The sequence below is a fragment of the Eutrigla gurnardus genome (assembly GCF_963514095.1).
Source record: "Eutrigla gurnardus genome assembly, chromosome: 19".
In the NCBI taxonomy this organism is placed as follows: domain Eukaryota; kingdom Metazoa; phylum Chordata; class Actinopteri; order Perciformes; family Triglidae; genus Eutrigla; species Eutrigla gurnardus.
In genome coordinates this window covers 22010925-22032153 of record NC_139930.1, presented here as the reverse complement: position 1 = coordinate 22032153, position 21229 = coordinate 22010925, and the positions used below count along the sequence as shown (strand labels likewise).

Genomic DNA, 21229 nt, shown 5'->3' with positions numbered 1-21229 from the left:
GGTCCATACATGGGCTTTAATTATCTGAATTTAAGTGTGAATGGCTATTAACTTGTTAGTGAGTCCCCCACCTCCTGTTTATGTAAACTGTACCCTTCAGACTATACATGACCCCAGTTTATTAAAATGTTTTAAACCTCATTTAGGAATGAGCACCAAGTGACCACAATATGATCTGCAGTAATTCACACTACATGTTGACACTGGATTCCTCTAAAATCATGCAGCACCCACAGCACTTTGGATTTTGTACTTAATTAACTAATAGTCTACAGATATGCTCACGCCTCCGTGAAGCTGCTTTAAGATGAAGGCTAATGTTTGCATGAAACTGGACAGGGTGTGTCTCTCATTTGCAAATAAATAGCAGGGCTGCGACTAACGATTCATCCATTGATTTGTTTGTTTTTGATCAATTGCCTGTTTTCAGATTGCTTGTTTTGTCTGATCAATAGCACGGAATGGAAATATATTAAATGTACTATCATAGATAACACATACTCACATTTGAGAAGCAGGAAGCAAGAATAAATAAATATGTTTGGCTTATTTGTAAACAAAAAAAGAAAAGAAATCATCAAAATCGCTTCAGATAATTTTTCTGACGATTTAAATAATGTTTCGACTAATTGTTGTCTAAAAGTGACTTCCCCTTTCTCCCTTTCTCTCTCCTTTCTTATCCTCTTTCAGTGAGTTTCAGTGCTTACTCTGTATAAAACTTGACCTGTCCTTGCTGCGAATGTCCTGGACATCCTGCTAATAATGCAGGCATCTACTGTAGCTGGAGCTATTCTTGGACACTGAAGGTGAAAAACAGTAAAGACGAGCTGTCGCACATGTGATCCACACTGAGCCTGTAACTTATTTAGACGGATGCTGCAGTGGAGCCAATAACTTTCTAGGGAGATCGCTTTAAACCTGGAAAGAGTTTCTCAGCCTGCGTGTCGCCACAGAACTTTAAATAATCAGTGTCAGGACTCCAAAAAATGATATTGGTTTCACTGTAGATTATTTTATTTGCTGCTGCATTTTAATGGTGCACGTATGGAAACAGGACTACAGCCTTTAAGCTCAAAGCTGACATTAGCATGCTAGCAGGTGCTAGGAATACAGAAAACACCACCTTGAGTTTTTAGGATTTTGTGATCGACATTCTTTGCCAACACGTCCTCATACCTAAATGGCAGAAAAGGTCATTTGGCAGCGACTCCCAAAAAGTTGTATTGCTTTGCAGCATCCCACTGCTCCATCCATCCATCCACTGCTGCTACATACATTTATATGTGGCAGTAAAATAAGGTTCAGGCAACAAAACTACAGCCTTATGGCTAGGTAAACATCATGGTTTGGGTTTGATAAGTTATAAAATTAAATGTACAATTAATTCTATAGCAATCCACCCAATAGTTGTTGAGATATTTCACCCAAAACCACACATTTCATGGTGGTGTTAGATTAAAAAACAGTCAGGGGGATCACGAGGGTTCATCCTTTGGGCACCATGAATGCATGAGCAAGATTTCATGAGAATCCATCCTGTAGTTGTTGAGATATTTTAGTCAACATCTCCATAAAATCTGTTGCTTATCCAAAGATTTTCACCTGCATATTTAAGTGGTTTCGTGGCAGCTTCCCTATCACCACAACCATCGGATCCAGTGCGTAATGTACTGGTCCCGTTTCCTCCCGTTGCAGGTCCAGCCTGCATGATTTTAATGTGTGTGGTTTGGGAGTGAAAGAAGATGGAGCCTCACCGGATCTGATTATCAGGCCAAAATGATTAGGTTTGCTTTAATGAATGCTGTTAGGAAGTGGCCACCGCAGAAAGAATGAGTCATGGTATTGATTGCCGCCCACTCCTTCTCCCTCGCCTCCTCTCTGTACCCCCTCACCCCCGCCTCCCACCTCTCTTCTCTGCCCATCCATTCTCCTTTCTTTTCCTTCCATTTCACTGCTTGACATTCATCTTTTCCCATCTCATGGGACACGCCAGATTTATGCTCCAAAGATACGTCGGACAGGATTTTGAGGAGAGAGGTGGCATGCAGCCGGTCTGAGCGTTGCATACCAATAACGGCATGACTCGCTCTGTGGTACAGTCAGGGTGAGAGAGGAGGGAGGTGGTGGAAAGAAGGGGAGGGGGGGGGGTCTCGTCACGAGATGCCACGTCATCGCAGTGTGTGGAATCTATTTTTAGCACGGTAAACAGAGGGATTCCAGCCCACTGATCATGGCTTCACAGTCAGGACTGCGTGGTGGGAGGCTTGGAGACGCTCCGTGGTGTTGCGATTGGATGTGAATGAACAACACTTGTGTTTAGTCCCGACTGTCTGCCTCTCGCCGCCGCAGGCTCGCCTTGGAGGAAACACTGCACCACAAATAGACCAACAAGCTCCCTGTCTGTCGCTTTCTCCGCCTCACTCTGCCTCACATGCAGTCACATATGCTCTGGGTCTCTCATATGGAGCCCTGTAGCATGCGTGGTGAAGAGTAACCATAACCAGTAATAAGAATAAGAACTTTATTTGTGAGGCACTAGATAAATTAATATAATACATCAAATAAATAATACACACTACGACTTTAAGTCTCCACATCAAAGTTGATGTGAAACATGAATGCAAATCTATATTCTCATTGTTGTAAACACTGTACAGCTCCTTTCATTCTTAAACAAATATGTTTTGCATTTTAATTTAAATTTGAAATGCCTATTTTACATTTTATTTCTGACCTGCCGTACCTGTACCTATTCATTGCTCGTCTAACTTTGTTCTTTGTGACCATTTTGCACAAAACACAAAGGCAAATTCCTTTTATCTGTATTAGGTACACTAGCTGAAACTAATACACTATAGTACAATAGTCTTTTACATTTTACTAGCAGTTGTATTATTTTGTCCTCCCTTTGTTTCAATGAGGATAGACTAAATAACAGATGGTTAATGGAATACAGTTCAGCAGCACCACAAACGGCATCCTCCTAATATGAGCATACAGTCGAATCAATGCGTCACTAAAGCAGCTTAATCACACACGTTACATATTAATCTTTCACGAAACGAGGGTTTATTGCTAGATTGTTGTATTATACTGCATTAGTTTTATCTGTGCGTACCTAATAAACTGGCAACTGTATTATCCAGGAGATATAAAATCCATTCGAAAGTAGATATTTCCTTTTAGGCTAAACACTATGTTTTTTTAATTGTAAGAAACATTTTATTTATTCGCTCAAAAGTCCCACTTTACTGAAGGTACTTCCCTGGTGGTTTGTACTCATAATTCAGTACATTTTTAGAGGAAAAATAATAATGTACATTAAGCTTTTCACCACATTAATTTTCACCTGAAGGTACAATTCTTAAATGTTTACCAAGAGAGAAAGAAAGAAAATTATAATTCTAGTGCAGCATTCTGCTTTATTATTTCATGTTTCAAGCTACGGCCACTTATTGTTGTAATAAAATAATACTTCTGTACTTTTACTTAAGTAAGATTTTGTTTTCTCCACCACTGATGCATACAGAACAAGCCGTATATAGACTCACGTTGTCGGGGGTTTAAAGCGGGGCTGTCGTATGGTGCCCTTGCACCGCTTTAAATATAGATCCATACCTACATGATGTCCCCAGTTGCTCCGAGGGGGGGGTCTAAAGCTGTCACGTTTGGCCACGTTCGTGGTGTCCGTGTGGTGTGCTTGAGCACTTACTCTAATTAACAATCCTCTGGCTTTGTTCGGGTCCAGCGAGGCATGTTGCTTCATCAAATATTCAGACACACATACATGTTCAGTGGTCATTATGAGGTACAGCAACCTGCTTACCTGACAGTTAGAGTGTCACTCCGTGACATACGTTAGTTAAAAGTATCCATATGATCTCCGTGCATCTGTTTCCCCGGAGATCGGACCGATTGATCGCCATGCAGGCAGCTTTGTGAAGCAACAGTGGAGGTTTTGGGCTACATGCTAACACGGGCACGCTCTCAAAGATAACGCTGACACACAGATGTTACCGATCAATCTGTCCATTATTTTACAGATCAATTGATTCGTCTTTTGGTCGTTTTTGTTTTGTCAGTCTTAAACCCAAATATTCCGTTTAACATGATATAAAACAGTGAAAATAATATAAAACAATGAATTGATTACAGTAATAATCAATTAGTTCATTAATTGTTGAGCCGGGGGCAAATTTCATTAGATTTGCATGAATTTGGTGACGCTAATTATTGCTTAAATGAAAGTTTTGACCTGATGATAGCTGTAGATGAGAAGCCAGAGGATCACCAAAGTTATTACAGTTCATCCTGACGGGAACATGAATGGTTTTAATATATATAAATACCCATGATGTGTATTTAAGATGGCGACTCTGAACCTTTTAGAAGTCTGAGAAAGAGGCTGGTGCTCTAAACGTTTTAAATCCTTAAAACGGGAGCTATTTGTTGTGTCTGATTTTAATTATACCAAATTTCATTAGTTTGTTGGGGATATTTCACTAAAAGCTAGAAATATCAACCAGCTGGGGACGGCAGAGGAAATGTCAGAGGATCATTTAATTTTAAGATTCATCCTCTGGGTACCACGAATCCATCCATCCGTTTGTTTGGGTAATTCGGTCTGCACCAAATTGGAGGAGAGCCACACCAACATAGCTTAAAAACTGTCCTGCGACATCTCTGTAATGGTTTTGTGAGTTTTTCTATTAAGGGAAGATGTATCCCTTAATAGAAACACACTCTTTTACAGCCGGGACATAATGAATGTGAGTAATCAAGAGATGTGTGAGTGTCGTCTTAATCGATGCTTAGTCTCTGTGACAAATGAAAGTGGGTGGAAGGACCGGGTGTCACTGCAGCCTGAGAGCGTGCCCCGTGTCACCCGCGTTACAGTGGCTGTATATCAGCCGGCCTCAGAGGCCTGGAGCCGGGCCAAGCACTAATGGTATTGGCTCGAAGAGAGGAGCTTCCCCTCCTTTTACCTCTGGCCCTTCAAATCTTCTCAGCTGTTTTCCTCTCATGTCCTACTGTTTCCTTGTCTATATCTCAATAACCCCCCCCTTCTCTGACCCTCTACTTCCTGTGTGTCAGTATGCGTATGTATCGGTGCTCATGTGTTTAAAACCACAAGCCATCATCCCAACGTATCTCGTACTTCCAGCTTTCTCTCACTTCTTTCCCTCCACTTCTTTGCATTTCCTCCCCCGAGCCTCCGCTACACGACAGCGAACGTGGAGGCGAGGCTATAAACGGGTAGGAACTGATTCGTTGATGGAGTTAATTGTGAACGAGGAAGCGGTCTGCAGACGCCAAGGCTGCTTCTCTGATCTCGACAGCCTGCTGCTTTCCTTCCTTTGGAACCTGTCATTCAGGTTATTTTGAAGGAATAGTTCAACATTCTGGGAAATGAGCTTATTTGTTTTCTCACGGAGAGTTTGATGGGAAGATCAATAGCACTCTCATACAGTATATCTGTCAAATATGAAGCTGCAGCCAAGACAATTAGCTTTTTTTTGTGGTTATTGTCATCACTCTCCATCTTCCAAAACCACAGGCTGAGCAGCCTCCAGAAATGATTTCATCTCCAAAACAAGTTTCAATAGTCAGATTAACAAACTTGCCTACAGCAGGTGGTTTACCTAAGTATTCGTTGACATGTAAGGCTGGTCCAAATAACCGTGACAATGCTTGCCCTGCAAATATGACATCTGAGGCATTCATTGTGCCTCGATTGGTTTTTCATTATTTGATTCATTGCACATTAGTTTGGAAATGTGCAACCACAGTATCAAACAAAAGGGTCTTGAGTCTAAAACATCAAAACATTCATGGTGCATTATCCCTTAATGCATAACATTACATTTTTTATGTGGATGACACAATGTTGTCTGTATTTGGCTCCTCAAAAAGTCCTTTTAAGATTACAATCTGAAGCTATAGCTCTGCAGAATCTCATGCTTTTACCGACTGCTGACAATATGTGATGTATCCAGTCTGTCTCTCCCTGCTATCCATACAATAAATAATGGTTCTTAAATTGTATAATCCTATAAATACCTGAGAATTTGACCAGAGATCAGTCTCACATTTAAACTGTAGTGGAAATCAAAGATCAAAACGTTTTACTTACATGGGAATAAAGCATGTTTGTGTCTTAAGAGTCAACCATCATGTCTGTGCTTTTAATTCTTATGCTGCTCGTGCCACTTTATAACAACTTGATGCATTTCATCGTGTTTTGACTGTCATTACAGCAGATTAACATCACCACTATATAAAAAAGTAGCAACAAGAAGATCATTTTTATTGTTCCTTTCTTCCTTTCCAAACTACCAGGTTAAATAAAGGTAATATACACAGAGATACTATGCGACGCATTTACAGTTTGTCCTGCTGCCTTCAAGTGAGCATAAACCAACCGGATCATTGATTTATATGTGAAATTATTTTATGAATACCTAAGAAACTGAAGGAATCCGTTTCCTTAAATGTTTAAAAGTGCAGTGAGCACCGTTATACTTGCACAAAGTAATGTGAGCAGTGATTAGCCGAGACCCCCCTCCCCCCCATACCAGAAAGCAGGAAAGCAGAGCAATTTGAGAAGCATCACAACTAACCCGGCTTGCAGCCCCACCGCCACCACCATCATGCTGCTCTCTGCCTCCCCTCCACCTCCACCACCGCCCTGAGCTAAAAATAGCTTGTGCTCTCTCATCACCCAGCCATCACGTCAGGGCCGCGTTCGCTCTCATTTGCTGCCCACGCCTCCTTTTCATGTTGTGATGTTTTTGACAGTGTCAGATGATCACATTAGCCGTGGGTGAACATGTTTGGCATCCATTAAGGAGAAGCGATTTTCAGCTAATTCCATTCCCGTTCTTTTTTAACTAAGGCGCAGTTTGCTTTGATATGTTGAACTCTGTTAATCCAGTCCCGTTGCGTTTCCTGCGCATCTCAATCTGGATTGAGGAAGGAAATTGTTTCGACACATGACTTCTGGTATTTGTGGAACACAAGTGTGAAATCTGTGACAGCTTCTCTTTAATAATGATGCGTGTTAGTTCTTAAGCTCTGAATCCTTGTGACTATGCATGCCTCATTAAATCAACATTTGCAGGATATCATGTCTCATCTGCGCTGTTTTTCATTCACAGGACGCAGGAGTGGAAGGAAACCATCGCTGGAGATGGACTGCAGGTCAGTGACGACATCTCATATCGGTAGTTTCATAAGCCGAACATTTTCTGTCATGCTGAGCAGTGTTGGAGGAAGTATGTATCACCATTTACCAAAATAAATGTACTTCTGCAACAATGTAAAACTACATTTTGCAGCTAAAAGCCCTATTATCAGAAAAATGTACTTAATGTACTCAGACTGCAGTAGAATTTCTCCGGTAACCGATATCTGACTCTGTGTAATATTAATAGATAATTGATAGTGAAGCATCAATCAAACTATAGTCTAGATTTAACTACTTTATAAACAGTCCAAAGTGTCTTTGTTTGTTGTATTTTTCTCTTGTATGTTATTGAATAATTTCACCTTTATGGGCCTTGAACAGTGAAACAGAATCTTTTTTTATAATGAGCCAAAAAGATTGACATCTGCGTTAATCTTTAACGATATTTTGTATTTGATTTTTGATTTGATAGAAACTCCAGCTATCAGATAAATGCAGTGAAGTAAAATGTACAGTATTTCCCTATAAAATGTCTATTTAAAGTTACTATATTTTATGACAAGTACCACAAAATTGTAGTTAAATAGAGTACTTTCCACCACTAAAACGGAGATTATTTTTGATCCTCACTACCCAGTGCTCGATAATGAAATTCAAACTCAGCCGAAGTGACAAATAAACATAATTATCCGCTTGGAATTCAACCAAACAAATGCAGCAGCATCAGCAGCAGCAATCAGCGCGATGTGGCGGCAAAAATACCATCGGTAACATCACAGGAGTCGGGGCACGCTAACCTGTGACCCGGGCCTCTGTTTGATATGTGCGGGATGAGTAACAGGAGTGTCTGGTGTGGAAAGGTGCGTTTGACAAGATCACAAATTAACAGCTGTCATAGTAGCAGATGTTCAAGTTGTGTAGCGGGACTGCGTGTGCGTTTAGGGGATGATTTTGTTAGCGCGTGTTCTGCTGATGCTCAGATAAGGTGTCTGTGTGTGTTGGGCGGAGTACCCATCAACAAGTCATTTCATTCTGAGGATGTACAACCCTGCAGCTCGCAGATAAAACCAGAGGCTGAGAGCGAGGATGCTGCTGCTGCTGCTGCTGCACAAAGCTCATTCTCAGCCCCACTTCCCGTACGTTGTTGGTACAGTAAATTTAATCTCGGTGCAAGCTCACCTTTTGTGATACGTTAGTAAATGTTGTCAGGTTTTAAAAAAAAGCTTCACACAAACTCTGGAGATAAAAAAAAAAAAAGGCGGCATCAACACAATCCCCTATAGAACGTGTCTAGCTTCAGGTGGGATATTTTTAACCTCAAACCCACCGAGTCGCGTCGGCTGGATGTAATTAAGGAGACGTTTATAAAGACGTGTGAGTCACAGAGTTTATCCTACGCTCACAGCGTTCGCTCACTGCACATCGGGTCACTTTCAAAGAAATCATTCCAGATTGGGGCCTCTCATGTGGATTCACCGTCACGGAGCCAAACATCAGATTTTTCTCTCTTACCGCTATGTTGAATGTTTTTCCAGAATCCGCAATAGTTTGACATTTTGGGAAATACACTTCGTCGCTTTCTAGATGAGCGTTAAGACGAGAAGTTTGATACCACTCTCATATCATTTGTGAAATAAAAAGCTATAACCAGCAGACTATTAGTTTAGCATAAAGACTCGAAACAGCTACCCTGTCTACCTTCCCTGCCCCTCCAAAGATCATTAATTCTAATAAATTAATTAACACATAACCCCCTGTTAAACAGCAAATTATTGTTTTGCCCTTTTTGATTTCTGTACGGATGAAACAGACAAGATGAAGTGTTAGTAAGCTCTGGAGCTGCCGGTAGCCAGGCTAGCTGTTTCCATCTGTTTCTAGTCTTTACGCTAAGCTAAGTTAGCCTGGTGCTAGCTGTTGCCTCATATTTGGCATATCAGTCTTCTTCTCTAACTGAAAGCTTGGTATGTTCTATCAAGTATTTCATCATTCAGAACAATATGCTAAGTAAACTAAATCTAGATTCTACCCGATATCGCGATGAGGCAGTTGCATTGATGCAGGATGTTGTGCGTGACATTTAAGTTTAGAAAAGCTGCTGCAGCATGCACATGTAAATGTAGATTGTAGCCGGTGGCATCGCAGCTATGTTCTGGAATAAAAGAGCTCAGTTTTTTCCGTCATTCATTGATTTGTTAGTCAAAAGAGAAGCCCCCGTGTTCTCATCACTCAGTCGGCTCATTCAAATTCTGTGGGCGATGCAGATGACAAAAATACACAGCAGGAGAGGCGGGATGGTCACGACACCTAGCAAATAGATGCATACTCAATCAGAGAAGGTGAGCTGCCTCTGGGAGCACAGATAACGTGGACTCATGTCGGTTCTTCGCTACGTCTAACTTTCAAACGGTACATCTGTAGTGTCACGTTTGGAAAAGAATCACGGCTGAGTTGAGGTGTCAAGGATCGGTGTGGATGTACCGTCAGCGCTTTGTTGGGAGCTTTGTGGTTCGTTTGTTTCACTGTGTTGAATGTGCAGAATGCAAGTCTTAATTCAGAACATTTGTTTGTAATCAGGTAAAAAGTATTTATAAATATTGATGAGAATTGCAATAAGTTCATTTTTTATTTTTGAGTTTTCAGCAAAACGGCCAACATTTTTCAGGTTCCAGCTTCTCAAATATGATTTTCTGTTTTTTTCCATCGGGTTTTGGACTTTTGGTCAGAAAAACAAGACATTTGAAACCAGCAACTTGGACTTGTTTTTTTGGCATTTAAGTAGATTAAAAAATTAATCAAGAGACTAATGGGCAGATTCATAGAAATTGACAATACTGTTTGTTTCTAATATTTCTTATTTAATATTGTTGGGTTTTGGACTGTCAGACAAAACAAGACATTTGAAAACGTCACCTCATGCCCATTTGTTACAGACTTTTATCAGTTAAAATAAAAAACGGTTTCTACGAACAGAAAAAAAAGCTATCAACATTTTTGTTGTTTTTTATTGAAAAAACGTATGAATACATATCTTATCGTAAAATTCTTCTCAAATAAGTAAAAGGAATAAACTAAATTAACAAACAGGGGACTGTAGTTTATAGTTTAAGAGTCTAAATGATATCAAAAAGAGATTGTATTCATGGGAAATGTTGCTCTGTGTATGTGAGATTTACCCATCAAGAGAATGAGATGTATAACTCAACACAAGGACTTAATATAAGTCTTATCTCTGACTTGTTATTGACAACACATTCCTGTATTTTGTCCAAAACTAACTTGATGTGGGGAAATCATTAGTGGAGACGCGATTCTGGCCTCAGCGCTGGAGAAAAAAAGGCAATCAATCCGGTGGGCTGCACCACCAACTTGCTGCATCACAATAAACTCCACCAATCGGGCTTCAGCCTCATGCGTCTCCATGGTAACAGAGCTTCCTCAGTCCCGAGGAGGTGGAGACAGCGAGGGGGGGAAAACAGAACGGAGGTGGCTGGGGGGAAGAGTAGGAAGGGAGAGAATCGATAGCCTCTCTTATTTCACAGTGAATATTTAAAAAAGCCAAGCTCCTTCCCGATCAGAAGGAGGGGCGAGCGGGCGGGTGATTGGCTGGCAGCAGACGGCAGAGGAAGGAGTCCAGGGATGGGGTGGAAGGATGCCTGGGCTGCTGGTCTCTACGGGACCAGGATCTGCAATGGCTCCTAAAGCCTCTGCTCGTTGGATCAGTTGGGTAGCTGTGCTTTTCCTTCTGTGAGGTAAACTGCTTCCTTTTACCTGTGCATTTAAAATGCTGCAGCTGTTTCCCTGTTATGAAAATACAGGTAAATTAGATGGCAACATGGATGCCTGCCTGTTGGTCGGTGGCTCACAGACTGTTGTAGATGGAGGGAAAGAGGAGGTTGAGGATCTGCAGGTGGCTGCAGTTTAAGGTGGGGACTCCAGACAGCGTTGTCATTTTTTTTATCCCTGCAAGGAAGAAAATATGAAAGAGACAAGCGGTGGATTCATGTTTAACATGTGTGGATTTATTTGTAAGCATCAGAGCGATGAAATGTGTCGTTGCAGCAAAGCAACACATGTTTAATACTCGTGTTGGGTTGGTTGTGATGGGCTGCATGTTCGGTGAGTTTTCCATCTCATGGTGTACTGATGGTAGGAAGCAAAATCAATCGGTCTCAGAAGAGACATTACATAACATTGGAATCAGAGTATCTTTTGTCATTTTCTCTACGGTGAATATTTTGTCCACTGTGTGATCCGGCTAGTCTGAATTAGATTTGAAGCACGCAACAAGAATGCACAGCACTGGACTCTTGGGATTCCTTGAAACCTGGTGTGTTTGTGATTCTCAGCCCGCTAGTGTACGTGGCAGATGTTATCAGATTAATTCCAGCAGATGTGAAGAATGCCGTGGTGTGTTTTTTTAAAAATCTGTGCATGTTATGTTCTTATCAAAAGCACAGACGAATCCTGTCAGGGGATCTTGTTAGCACAGCACGACTCGTGTAGCTCTTCTCACCGCTGAAGAATCAACCCGGATGCATCCTAGTGCATCACACTGTGATGTGTAAGAAAGACATGAAGCATCGGCTTCTCGCTCCATGGCTTTTAAATGTGATGTCAGAATGCAGTGTGACAGACGTGGCTCATGTGTGGATATGTTCCCTCGTGATTTAGATAACTCATTTGATTTGCTTCCCGCCCATATGCTCTGAGGAATTAATAGTAGCTTTGAGTTTTATAAAATTAAACATGACCGATACACAAGTACTAACAAAAACCTCACATATAGACAAGTTCATAAATGACATCATCACACGGCGCTTATATATTGTTTATGCTTGTGCAACTTTTCTTCATGCTAACATTACTTTATTATACTAAGGTTATTTTTTCATGTTGAGGTTATATTTTGTTATAGAACCATTACTTTTATGATGCAAACATGTTGTTGTTATACTAATGTCATGTTTTCATGCTACTGTTGTGTTTTGTTATAGTAGCATTACATTTTTATCATGCTAATGTGTTTTTATGCTAAAATTCCTTATTCAGCATTCATTTCTTATAACTTAATTTTTTCATTCAAAGGTTATTTTTTTTGTTGTAGTAGCATTGTTTTTTCATGCTAACATTTTTTCGTGCTGACGTTGTTATGCTAAGGGCTCTCTGTATCAGCTATACAGGCAACTGTTTGCTAATAAGTTCCCCATATTAACTCAGAAAGTGACGATCAGTCAGTGTTGAGTTTACAGCTCCTTTCCACTGTCCCCATGTGGTAAAACCTGCTACTGCAGGTTTTAAGGGGTGAGGGTGTTGACCTGCCTCCTCAATTAGCTTTGTATGTAGGCTTGTATACAATCCTGTGTTGTTTCAATAATCAGTCAATAAGTCATCATACCATGTGCATCACTGCAGAATAACAATCGGGCAGTTGTCGCTGTAGATGAGCTTGCAAAGGGCAGAAAGATTTTATTTTATTTTCTAACCTTTATTTAACCAGCAGAGATGCGTAAAGCTCCAGAGATAAGTGGTCCCAGCTCTTGACGTTCACTCCGCGATCTGTTTCCACGGTGAGGCACAGGGTTTGAGTTTAATGTGAATGGGTGGACAGTCAGCTTGGGTGTGTTTTTTAAGGAGGCTGGTTGAGCAGAAAGTCACCCTCCGGGAACAAGCTGCTGGCAGGCGGTGGTGTGTTTAATGGACCAGAGCTGTTTCCCTCGAAGTCGAATGCCTCGATATCAAATTTGGTGCAATTTAGCTGAAGGCTTTCTCAGCCTGCCATCACACAGGACTGTGATGGAGGGCAGCTGGCATACAGTCAACCTCTTAGTGGTGCAGATGAGACATTTACTTTCTCTGCGGAGGCGACACTGACTGATTTTCGACCGTGAGCTCAATTAGAAGGCCTTCGAGGTACGAAATTACGGGATGGTTTCACTTTTTTTTTGAAAAAGCGGCTGCATGAAGACAATCTCTGGTTGAATTTTGGTTGAAAATGTTTTCACAACATCGTGCTCACGGTTTTCTCTAGAGGCCAATCTCCCTGTATGATTGGCTGCATATTTTATTCCTGGCGCCATTATACGAGGTTCAAACTTCATCACCTAAATGGACTGGAGTGGATAGAGGTACACAGGGAAGGAAGAGAGCTCATTTCCCACATGCTGTTTGGTTGCTTTGTGGGAAATTGGCAAAAAGCCCAAGGGAACTTTGTTTAGATCTGAAGCGGTGCTGGTCATTCCCAAAGTAACGAGAGGAAATGGAGCGATATTCAGAAAGACTTATTGGAAGAGATGAAAAGCATTACATCAGATGTTGATAAAGTACTTCCTGTTATTCTGTAAAACGTGATTGAAGTATGTGGTAGCCTGCCAGCATTTTAATGTCCTACTTTTAGGGTTAAGTGCTAGACCAAGCAATCAATGTTCTTTAAGTTTATTTCTCTGCAAAGATCTAATGGTTGATTATTTTTCCTTTTTTTGTATATCATTGTGAATTCAATATCTTTGAGTTTTGGACTCAAAAAATTGGATATTGGTTGTTTTGTAATATGTAACATTTAGTTGAGTTATTCTCAGACGGTTAGCTGTTTGTGTGTTTGTGTGTATTTATATTTGGGACGGCCCTATTTTCTAACAACATCCTCCTAGTAATCAGCTCTGCAGCCTCATAACCTCCTCCTCGTTATTCTCCGGTTCATATTCATCTTTTTCTCGGAGAACGCCGGCTGCTGTATCCTAGTGCTGACTCACCCAGCTGATGGAGTCAACAAGGCTCGGTCTTCATGCGTGGCTCCCATCTATCTGTTTAAGTGTCAGCTCTCATCTGTCTCCACTCACATTTTGCTGTATGGGGATTACTGTGTCTCTATATATAGCATTGCTTCGGTCGGTCAAGGACTTATTCTTCGCAGGATTCGGTGAGAAATACCTCTCCGTTTCCCTGCTGAATTTGTATCAGAGCACAGACCTCCACAGCGTGGTTCATAAGGTTGCACGGTACGGCCTCCGGATTTAAGTCTTCATTCGTGATTGAAACGGAACGCTGCAGTTTTATCTCCTGTAGCCATAGTCTATTCAATGCATCATGAATTAAAAAAGCCTCCGTGTGATTTGGCATTCTAAATGGTTATTATTGATGTTAGAATCTGGTTTGAAAACCTAAGGTCGAAAAATCTTTTGAAATTATAATATTATAAAATTTGTTTTTGCTTTAAGTGTGACTGAATTTATATATTGGAATCAAACTTTTTTATTTGACATATTAAAAGGTACGCTTAGATCATCTTATTTGTATTATAAAGGTAATAAATAAACATTTCTTGGAGTATTTATTTTAGGTATTAGGATATTTCCAAGTTAAAATTTTGACCTGGTGGTGCCAGATGAAATGTTAATGTTGTCACTCAGGAAATTAATGTAATTTCCATATTTCTTGGCAGTTTATCCAATAGCTGTTGAGACATTTCAGTCTGAGCCAAAACTGTGGACAGTGACGTTGAAGCCGCCCCGGGGTCCGGCGTGGCTGAAGTTTAAAATAAACATTAAAAAAGCTAATGAAGCCTGAGGCGTTTTGTCGGCAGGAAGACTTTCACTGTCATACTGTACTTCCTGACCTCTACGGTTCATCTGCTGCAGCAGCTTGACCAAGCATACATAACCTAATCATGCACAGAGGGACAGACGGTGGGACACAACCTACACACACACACACTTCTCATTTGACACTTCAGCTCCGCCCCTTTTCTCTGTCTTGTTAAGAGCATCAGATTTACTTTCTTAATCTAAGATTAAGTAGCCATTGTTATGTGACCATAAGTCGTCCCTGTCTGCGTGTGACTGATCACACTCTTTCACTAACGTTCGGATAGATGGGTGTTGATGTTGGAAGAAAGTATTTTACATTTAGCAGCTAAAGAGACAGCTATTTCCCTCAGGAGGTGGCGGAGACCAAAATACAGAGCTAAACTGACTTAAATTCATCTTGTGGACACAAACACAAAGACTCCTGATGAGTCATCATGTTGCTCTGTAACTTCTGGATGTGGGAAGTCCACTAAGTTCACCACATTAACCTAAATACTGATGCTATGTCACTGCTGCGTTCAGAGCTTGTTTCTGCTGCCCTCAAGTGGCCAAAAAAAAATCAGTTATTGCATGTTAGGACTGAAACGATTTTAAAAAACAGATTTTGTGCAATAAATGCATCAGATTTTTAATGTAATCTGTATTTTGTGTATTTAATCTTAATGTGTAAATGAACTAGGAATGTCAGCTGTCAAATACATGTAGTGCAGTAAAAAATACAATACAATATTTCCCTCTATAATGGTGTAGAAGTATAAAGTGACAGTAACACAACTTGGCTGAATCTTTAGTGTGTGTTTAGACACAGTTGGGATTTAGGTTACTGGGGGATTTCAGGGATGTTGCAGTGGATTGGTCAGTGGATTACCTTGTAATAGATCTGTAGGAGGGCTGGAGGACGCAGACACAGGAAGCGTTGGATTGTGTTCGGGTGGGGGGGTGGGGGGGGGGGGTTAATCCTCAAGGCAAACATGCTAACTCCTCCTCTGATTTGTAAGTAATGCTGGAAGCTACAAACAACATATTCTTCAACCTTTTTTCCTTCTACGTTTATCCGGCTGAAAGTCTGTTTTCTCGTCTCCTCTCAGGTGTGAATAACGATGACTCCCATCCTCGCTGTTTGAACATGCTGCTCGGGTAGTGAAGCCGACCGAGAGGAGCGTCAACCCTCTTTACACTCTGGACACACACACACACACACAAACGGAGTCGGCCCAAATCAAGCACAACCATGCTGATCAAGGAGTATCGCATCCCCATGCCGATGAGCGTGGAGGAGTACCGCATTGCTCAGCTCTACATGATCCAGGTGAGTGGGTTTCCCTCAGGCGACAAAGTCACCGTAATTAAATTAATTCTTATCTGAAATTAAAGTGCGGTTTGTTAAGGAAAGCTGGAAATCTGGAGTATTTTTCAGGTTTGTGTGTGAAGGTGGGCAGAGGAGGCTGGAGGTCAGGAGTTTAAAGTGTCATCATGTCATACTGTACCAGCAAAACTGCAGCCAAGAAGGAGTCACAGGGGCAGTGTTGGCTCTGCAGGCCAGATGGTGCTCCATATGCCTGTAGATTGTGTTTCATTTAATAATTTTGTGGAAAACACACACACACACTCTTACTTACACACATCCCAAAAAATCTGCTAAAAAAATACATGTTCTAGCGCTACATCAAGGAAAATAAAGCATTTGATTGTGTTGAATAACAATTCTCAGATTATTGAAAGAGTCTAAATAATATATTTGAATGAACACATTCGACTGATTGAATCATTTTGATAATTCAGTCTGTTGTTTGAACACAAAACATGTCTAAGTAGTTAAGGAGAAAGAAAAAGAATAACAAGAACAGGGTTGGATATTGTTCAAATATTCCTGTTTTTTTTATCATTAACATTTTTATCAAAGCAATTATAAGAAATCTTAGGCTTTATTTTCTGAGAAAAAAATAAGTTGAATATACTCTGAAAATTAAGTGGTAACATCTTGCTGCACTTTTCAAAGTTGGATCAACCTCATCACAACGCAGACGCTACTGTTAAACAATGCAGTAATCAGTGCAAAATATATTCATTATATTTATTATATAAGAACTTGAAGGAAAAATCACAAGATGCCAGTTTCCCCGCAAATGTATTACTTTAATCATATCAATTCAGATTTTTCTCTCAGGAATGTTAACCCCTTCCCCCAATAATTTGTTTTTAACTTACAAGGATCCTAATACGCCGTCATATGTGACCTTCTGAGGGGGAAAAAATGGAAGAAACATGAGGAGGAGCAACAGAGGGGGATCCCTCTTCCTGGACGGAGAGATATGACATAGATGTCAGAATAAACCATTATTATAACAATAAAATAACAGTGTAGAAAATCCGGATGACGAAAATTATAGATGGATTGTAAATATATATATGAAGCATATAAAACCAAATCTTCAACCTTCTGAATATCAGCTTTGATGAAGCACATTACACGCACACACTGCTGGACCCCTCCTCCTGCTCAGCGTCACAGCTGAGTGCCGGTTGCCATGGTAACTGGTGACATCAGCTGCAGCATGGCATCATTTGTTTGTGATATGGGCGGAAAGAGAGAGAGAGAGACGAGGAGGGAGGGAGACAGACATGATGGTGCAGTCGGCGTTGCCATGGCAACATGGCGTCTAGCTCTAAATGACTTTAAACGCTTTAAATTGCATCACTCATGTACAGCACAGGGTGTGGACACAATAACATGAACACACGACATGACATGTTCCTTCATTACTATGAACACACACACACACACACACACACACACACACACACACACACACTTGACTTAGTCCCACACCGACTGCCGGATTAGGTCATTGACGTTCCTTTAAAATTTAAATTAAATGTCTTTAGTGGGAAACGACGGTCGGGTAGTCAACTAACATGCTGCTAGTTCTGGTCTTTTCCTGGGATATAGTAACAACATTTTTTTTCAAATAGAAAAATATTACATTGAACCAGAGGGGGCGTAAAATAAAACCAAAAAGACCTGGAAATGGAATGACCAGACCTTATTTCCCCATCCTTTTCTCAGTAAATTTACGTAATCCAAGCTTTATATAAATATGGTTAAGAAGTGCTGTAGTTTTCCTTTCCAAGAAACTCAAACTATTTCAATCCAACCTTAGCAAATGCAGATCAACATGCATCATGCCCACGATGACAAAGCTGATGTTTACCATGTTCGCGTTAACATTTGCTAATAAGCAGTAAACACAGCTGCAAGTACAGCTGAGGCTGATGGGAATGCCATTCATTCTGTATTTGGTCATAAACCAAAGCATCAGGTCAGTAGGGTTCATCCTGTGGGGAACATGAATGTCTGTAGCAAATGAATGTCTGTTTTTGGATGGAGACATCAATAAAAAACAAAATTACCAACTGATGGTGGCGCGAAAGAAAATGTCAGATGATCACCAAAGTCTGTAGGATTCATCCTCTGGGGAACGTGAATTTCTGCAACAAATGTCACGACAATCCATCCAATAGTTGTTGAGATATTTCAGTATTTTTAGCAAACTATATTTTCAAAATGTGAACCAAAAATCGTCTATTAAGTTACTTTCTAAACTATATAGTTCTCATTCTCGTTGTTGCAGTTGTTGTTGTTTTGTGTTTTTTTATGCCCGAGTTGAAAAGTGAGCAAAGAATGTGAAAAACGACTCATGCAGGGGGGGGCATGAAATGTTTGAGCAGCCGGTGTTTGATGCATGAGCTTCTGCTGCTGGACTGTGCGTTCGCCCGAGGAGGGGAGTTGTGCACCCCTAGTTAATGCTAACCTTGCGGTGTCACATGAATTATTCAGGGACAACTCAGCCCGGCAGAACCGAGACCCTCAGCAAAGCCAGACCCTTTTTATGATGCCACAGAGCATCTGCACAAAAGCTCGTCACACTTCTCAGATCGTACGCGGGATCCGTTTTTGTTTCACTTCTTCTTCTCATTCTTCTTTTCTCCCGTCGGCCCCTCTCTGCGTATTGGCTGAATCTCTTTTTCACTCAGATTTCCTGTGAACAGTTTGTGTCTCAGTTTCAAACTGGATAAATACCTCTCCATTGTTTTCTGACTCCTCTTTCCCAACGTGGAACTTCTTACTTTATAGATCTGTATTTTCCTTTCATCATCTCCCAATTATTTCTTAGTGAGATTCCTGGAACTAAAGTTGTATGGTACTAATTACATTAAAACCCAAATAAATATGTATTCCTTATTGATAACGTTATTCTTCATATATGTTGAGTCACATGTTTGCCTGCAGAAATTAAACTGACCTGCTGTGCACCAACTTAAAGAATCTCTTGGTTACGATAACAATGAATTAGAGTTAATTAACTGTAATTGGGTACTCTCTTTCCCCCTCATGATTAGTACCAAAACACACAATTCTTCCAGGAAATATTTGGGTATATTATGTGCTCTTGGTTAAGTTTATCCATCGTTTTAGTCTCCTAACATTGAATCCGTGGCACCATGAGCCCCGTTCCTCCCCCGCAGGGAGAGAGGGCGAAGCGAGTACTAAGTCCACAGCCCCGGGAAGCGGTGAGGTCAAGGCGAGCGGTGATGTCACGGTTGGATCCGCGAGCCACCTTCAACCTTTCCATGCCGACCTAATGTGGGAATATGGGAAATGGCCGGTGTAAAAAAAGTGTAAAAATATATCATCATACCACACAAATACTGGATTATGGAACATGAGAATCATGAGTTTTCTTTTGTATCAAGTATCAATACACATACCAGAATTCTAAACCCTTTGAGGATCCCCTGACTTTTCATGAAGCTCAAAGTTTTTCATTTATCTAAATTAAATAACTTAACATCTACTGGATGGACTGACTTCGGTGATTCCCTGATTTCTGCTGTAGCTCCACCACAACGTCGGCATTTATGTTTTCATGTGAAATGCCTTAAGAACATTTGAAATCATTTGAAGACTTCCTTTGGTACTTTTGATTTATTCGTTATTGAAAGCATGTTTGCCTCCTGACAGTAATATTTGGCCGGAAGCATCGCTGTGCATAAGTTCTGCCTCACAGAGCTGCTGTACACTCTGGTCTTGCTGGCTTCTTTCATGCCTCAATGATTGTGTGTGTGTGTGTGTGTGTGTGTGTGTGTGTGTGTGTGTGTGTGTGTGTGTGTGTGTGTGTGTGTGTGTGTGTGTGTGTGTGTGTGTGTGTGTGTGTGTGTGTGTGTGTGTGTGTGTGTTGTCTGATTTTGATGACAGCCAAACACCAGCGGAAACACACGTCAGCAGCAGACGCAGCATCCTTCGGTTTAAAAAGCTCCCTCTGTTGTTTGCAAGACAGTTGTTTTCCAGTAAAGCAGCAGAATATATATACTTTATATATATACATATTTATATTTATATATACCTTCTGCCTTCTACCCAACAAAGACCTGTAGCATCTGTTGTTTTCATAAAGATTCATAAACCCGAGAGTCCCTGGAGACATGCTGTACAGTCGACTCCAGCTCTCAGATGTGTGTCATTAATACAGATCCTCTCCTCTCCTGTACTGCAGCAGACACGACGAGGATAATTTAAGGCCCTTAGCTCCTCGCCCCAAATTACATTACCTGCTAGATTACAGCAATTTTCCAGCTGTTTGCCTCCCCTGACCTTCACCGCTGATATCGCCTCCCTGAAGTCTTCGTGGAGAGACAGCTCCGTGTTCAATCTGAGCTCTCACTCTTGACCCCGAGCACCCCACTCATGCTGTTAATAATGATTGCGATGATTTGTATTCGCGCAGCGCCGTTCCTCGACCCACGGCACATTACAATGGAAGGAATAAAACTGCTTTTCAATCATCTGTTTGACATCCGCATGCAATATAAGTACAGTACGGTCATCTGGCTGACACAGCAGCGAGATTAAAGCTCAGCAGCGTGCGCAAACAAAGATTTAACATTTCATTAATTGATTTAAATGACAGGTGGTTATACGTACCTGCCACATCATTGCTGTGTGTGTGTCAAGGCTGCTTAAAGTGGACCCCAGACCCTCAGAGGCCTCAAGGAGCCCAGGTTCACTCTGTGGTAATAAATAGGGGATACGCTGCTCATATCAGGGCCGATACCGATCTTGATGGCGAGGCATCACCGATCCACATTAATGAAGTCGTCACTTTGTCATAAAAGTTTTGATAGACTGCCGACTCAAGCAGACATAAAAATTATTTTTATAGCACTTTTCTTAACAAGAAATAGAAATCAGCTGATAAAAACCAGAAACCACGATGGAATAAAATATAAACGGAGAAGACCTGTGAAGGAGGCAACATATTAACTATTCATGAGGGCTTTTCTATAAAAGAAAGTCACCTTTGGTCACGAGTCTGGATCGAGGAACAACCAGCAGAGCTGCATCCACCGGGGAAAACCCAGGCACAGAAGGGGTCAATAAATCCTTGACATTTAATGCTTA

At 41.0% G+C, this 21229-nt stretch overlaps 1 protein-coding gene across 6 annotated transcripts in view; it reads left to right on the top strand.

Moving 5' to 3' along the window:
* LOC311030062 (membrane-associated phosphatidylinositol transfer protein 2-like) overlaps nucleotides 1-21229 on the top strand; it is a 42291-nt gene that overhangs the window by 726 nt on the left and 20336 nt on the right. For 4 of the 6 annotated variants that reach the window (XM_084035603.1, XM_084035601.1, XM_084035602.1 and 1 more), the window contains exons 1-2: nucleotides 7070-7200; nucleotides 15858-16078. In XM_084035603.1, the coding sequence (XP_083891729.1) occupies nucleotides 16001-16078 (78 nt within the window). In that variant the 5' untranslated portion in view covers nucleotides 7070-7200; nucleotides 15858-16000. Of the gene's footprint in view, nucleotides 1-7069; nucleotides 7201-15729; nucleotides 15763-15857; nucleotides 16079-21229 lie in introns of those variants that run through there. The other 2 variants (XM_084035599.1, XM_084035600.1) reach the window with 2 other exon arrangements.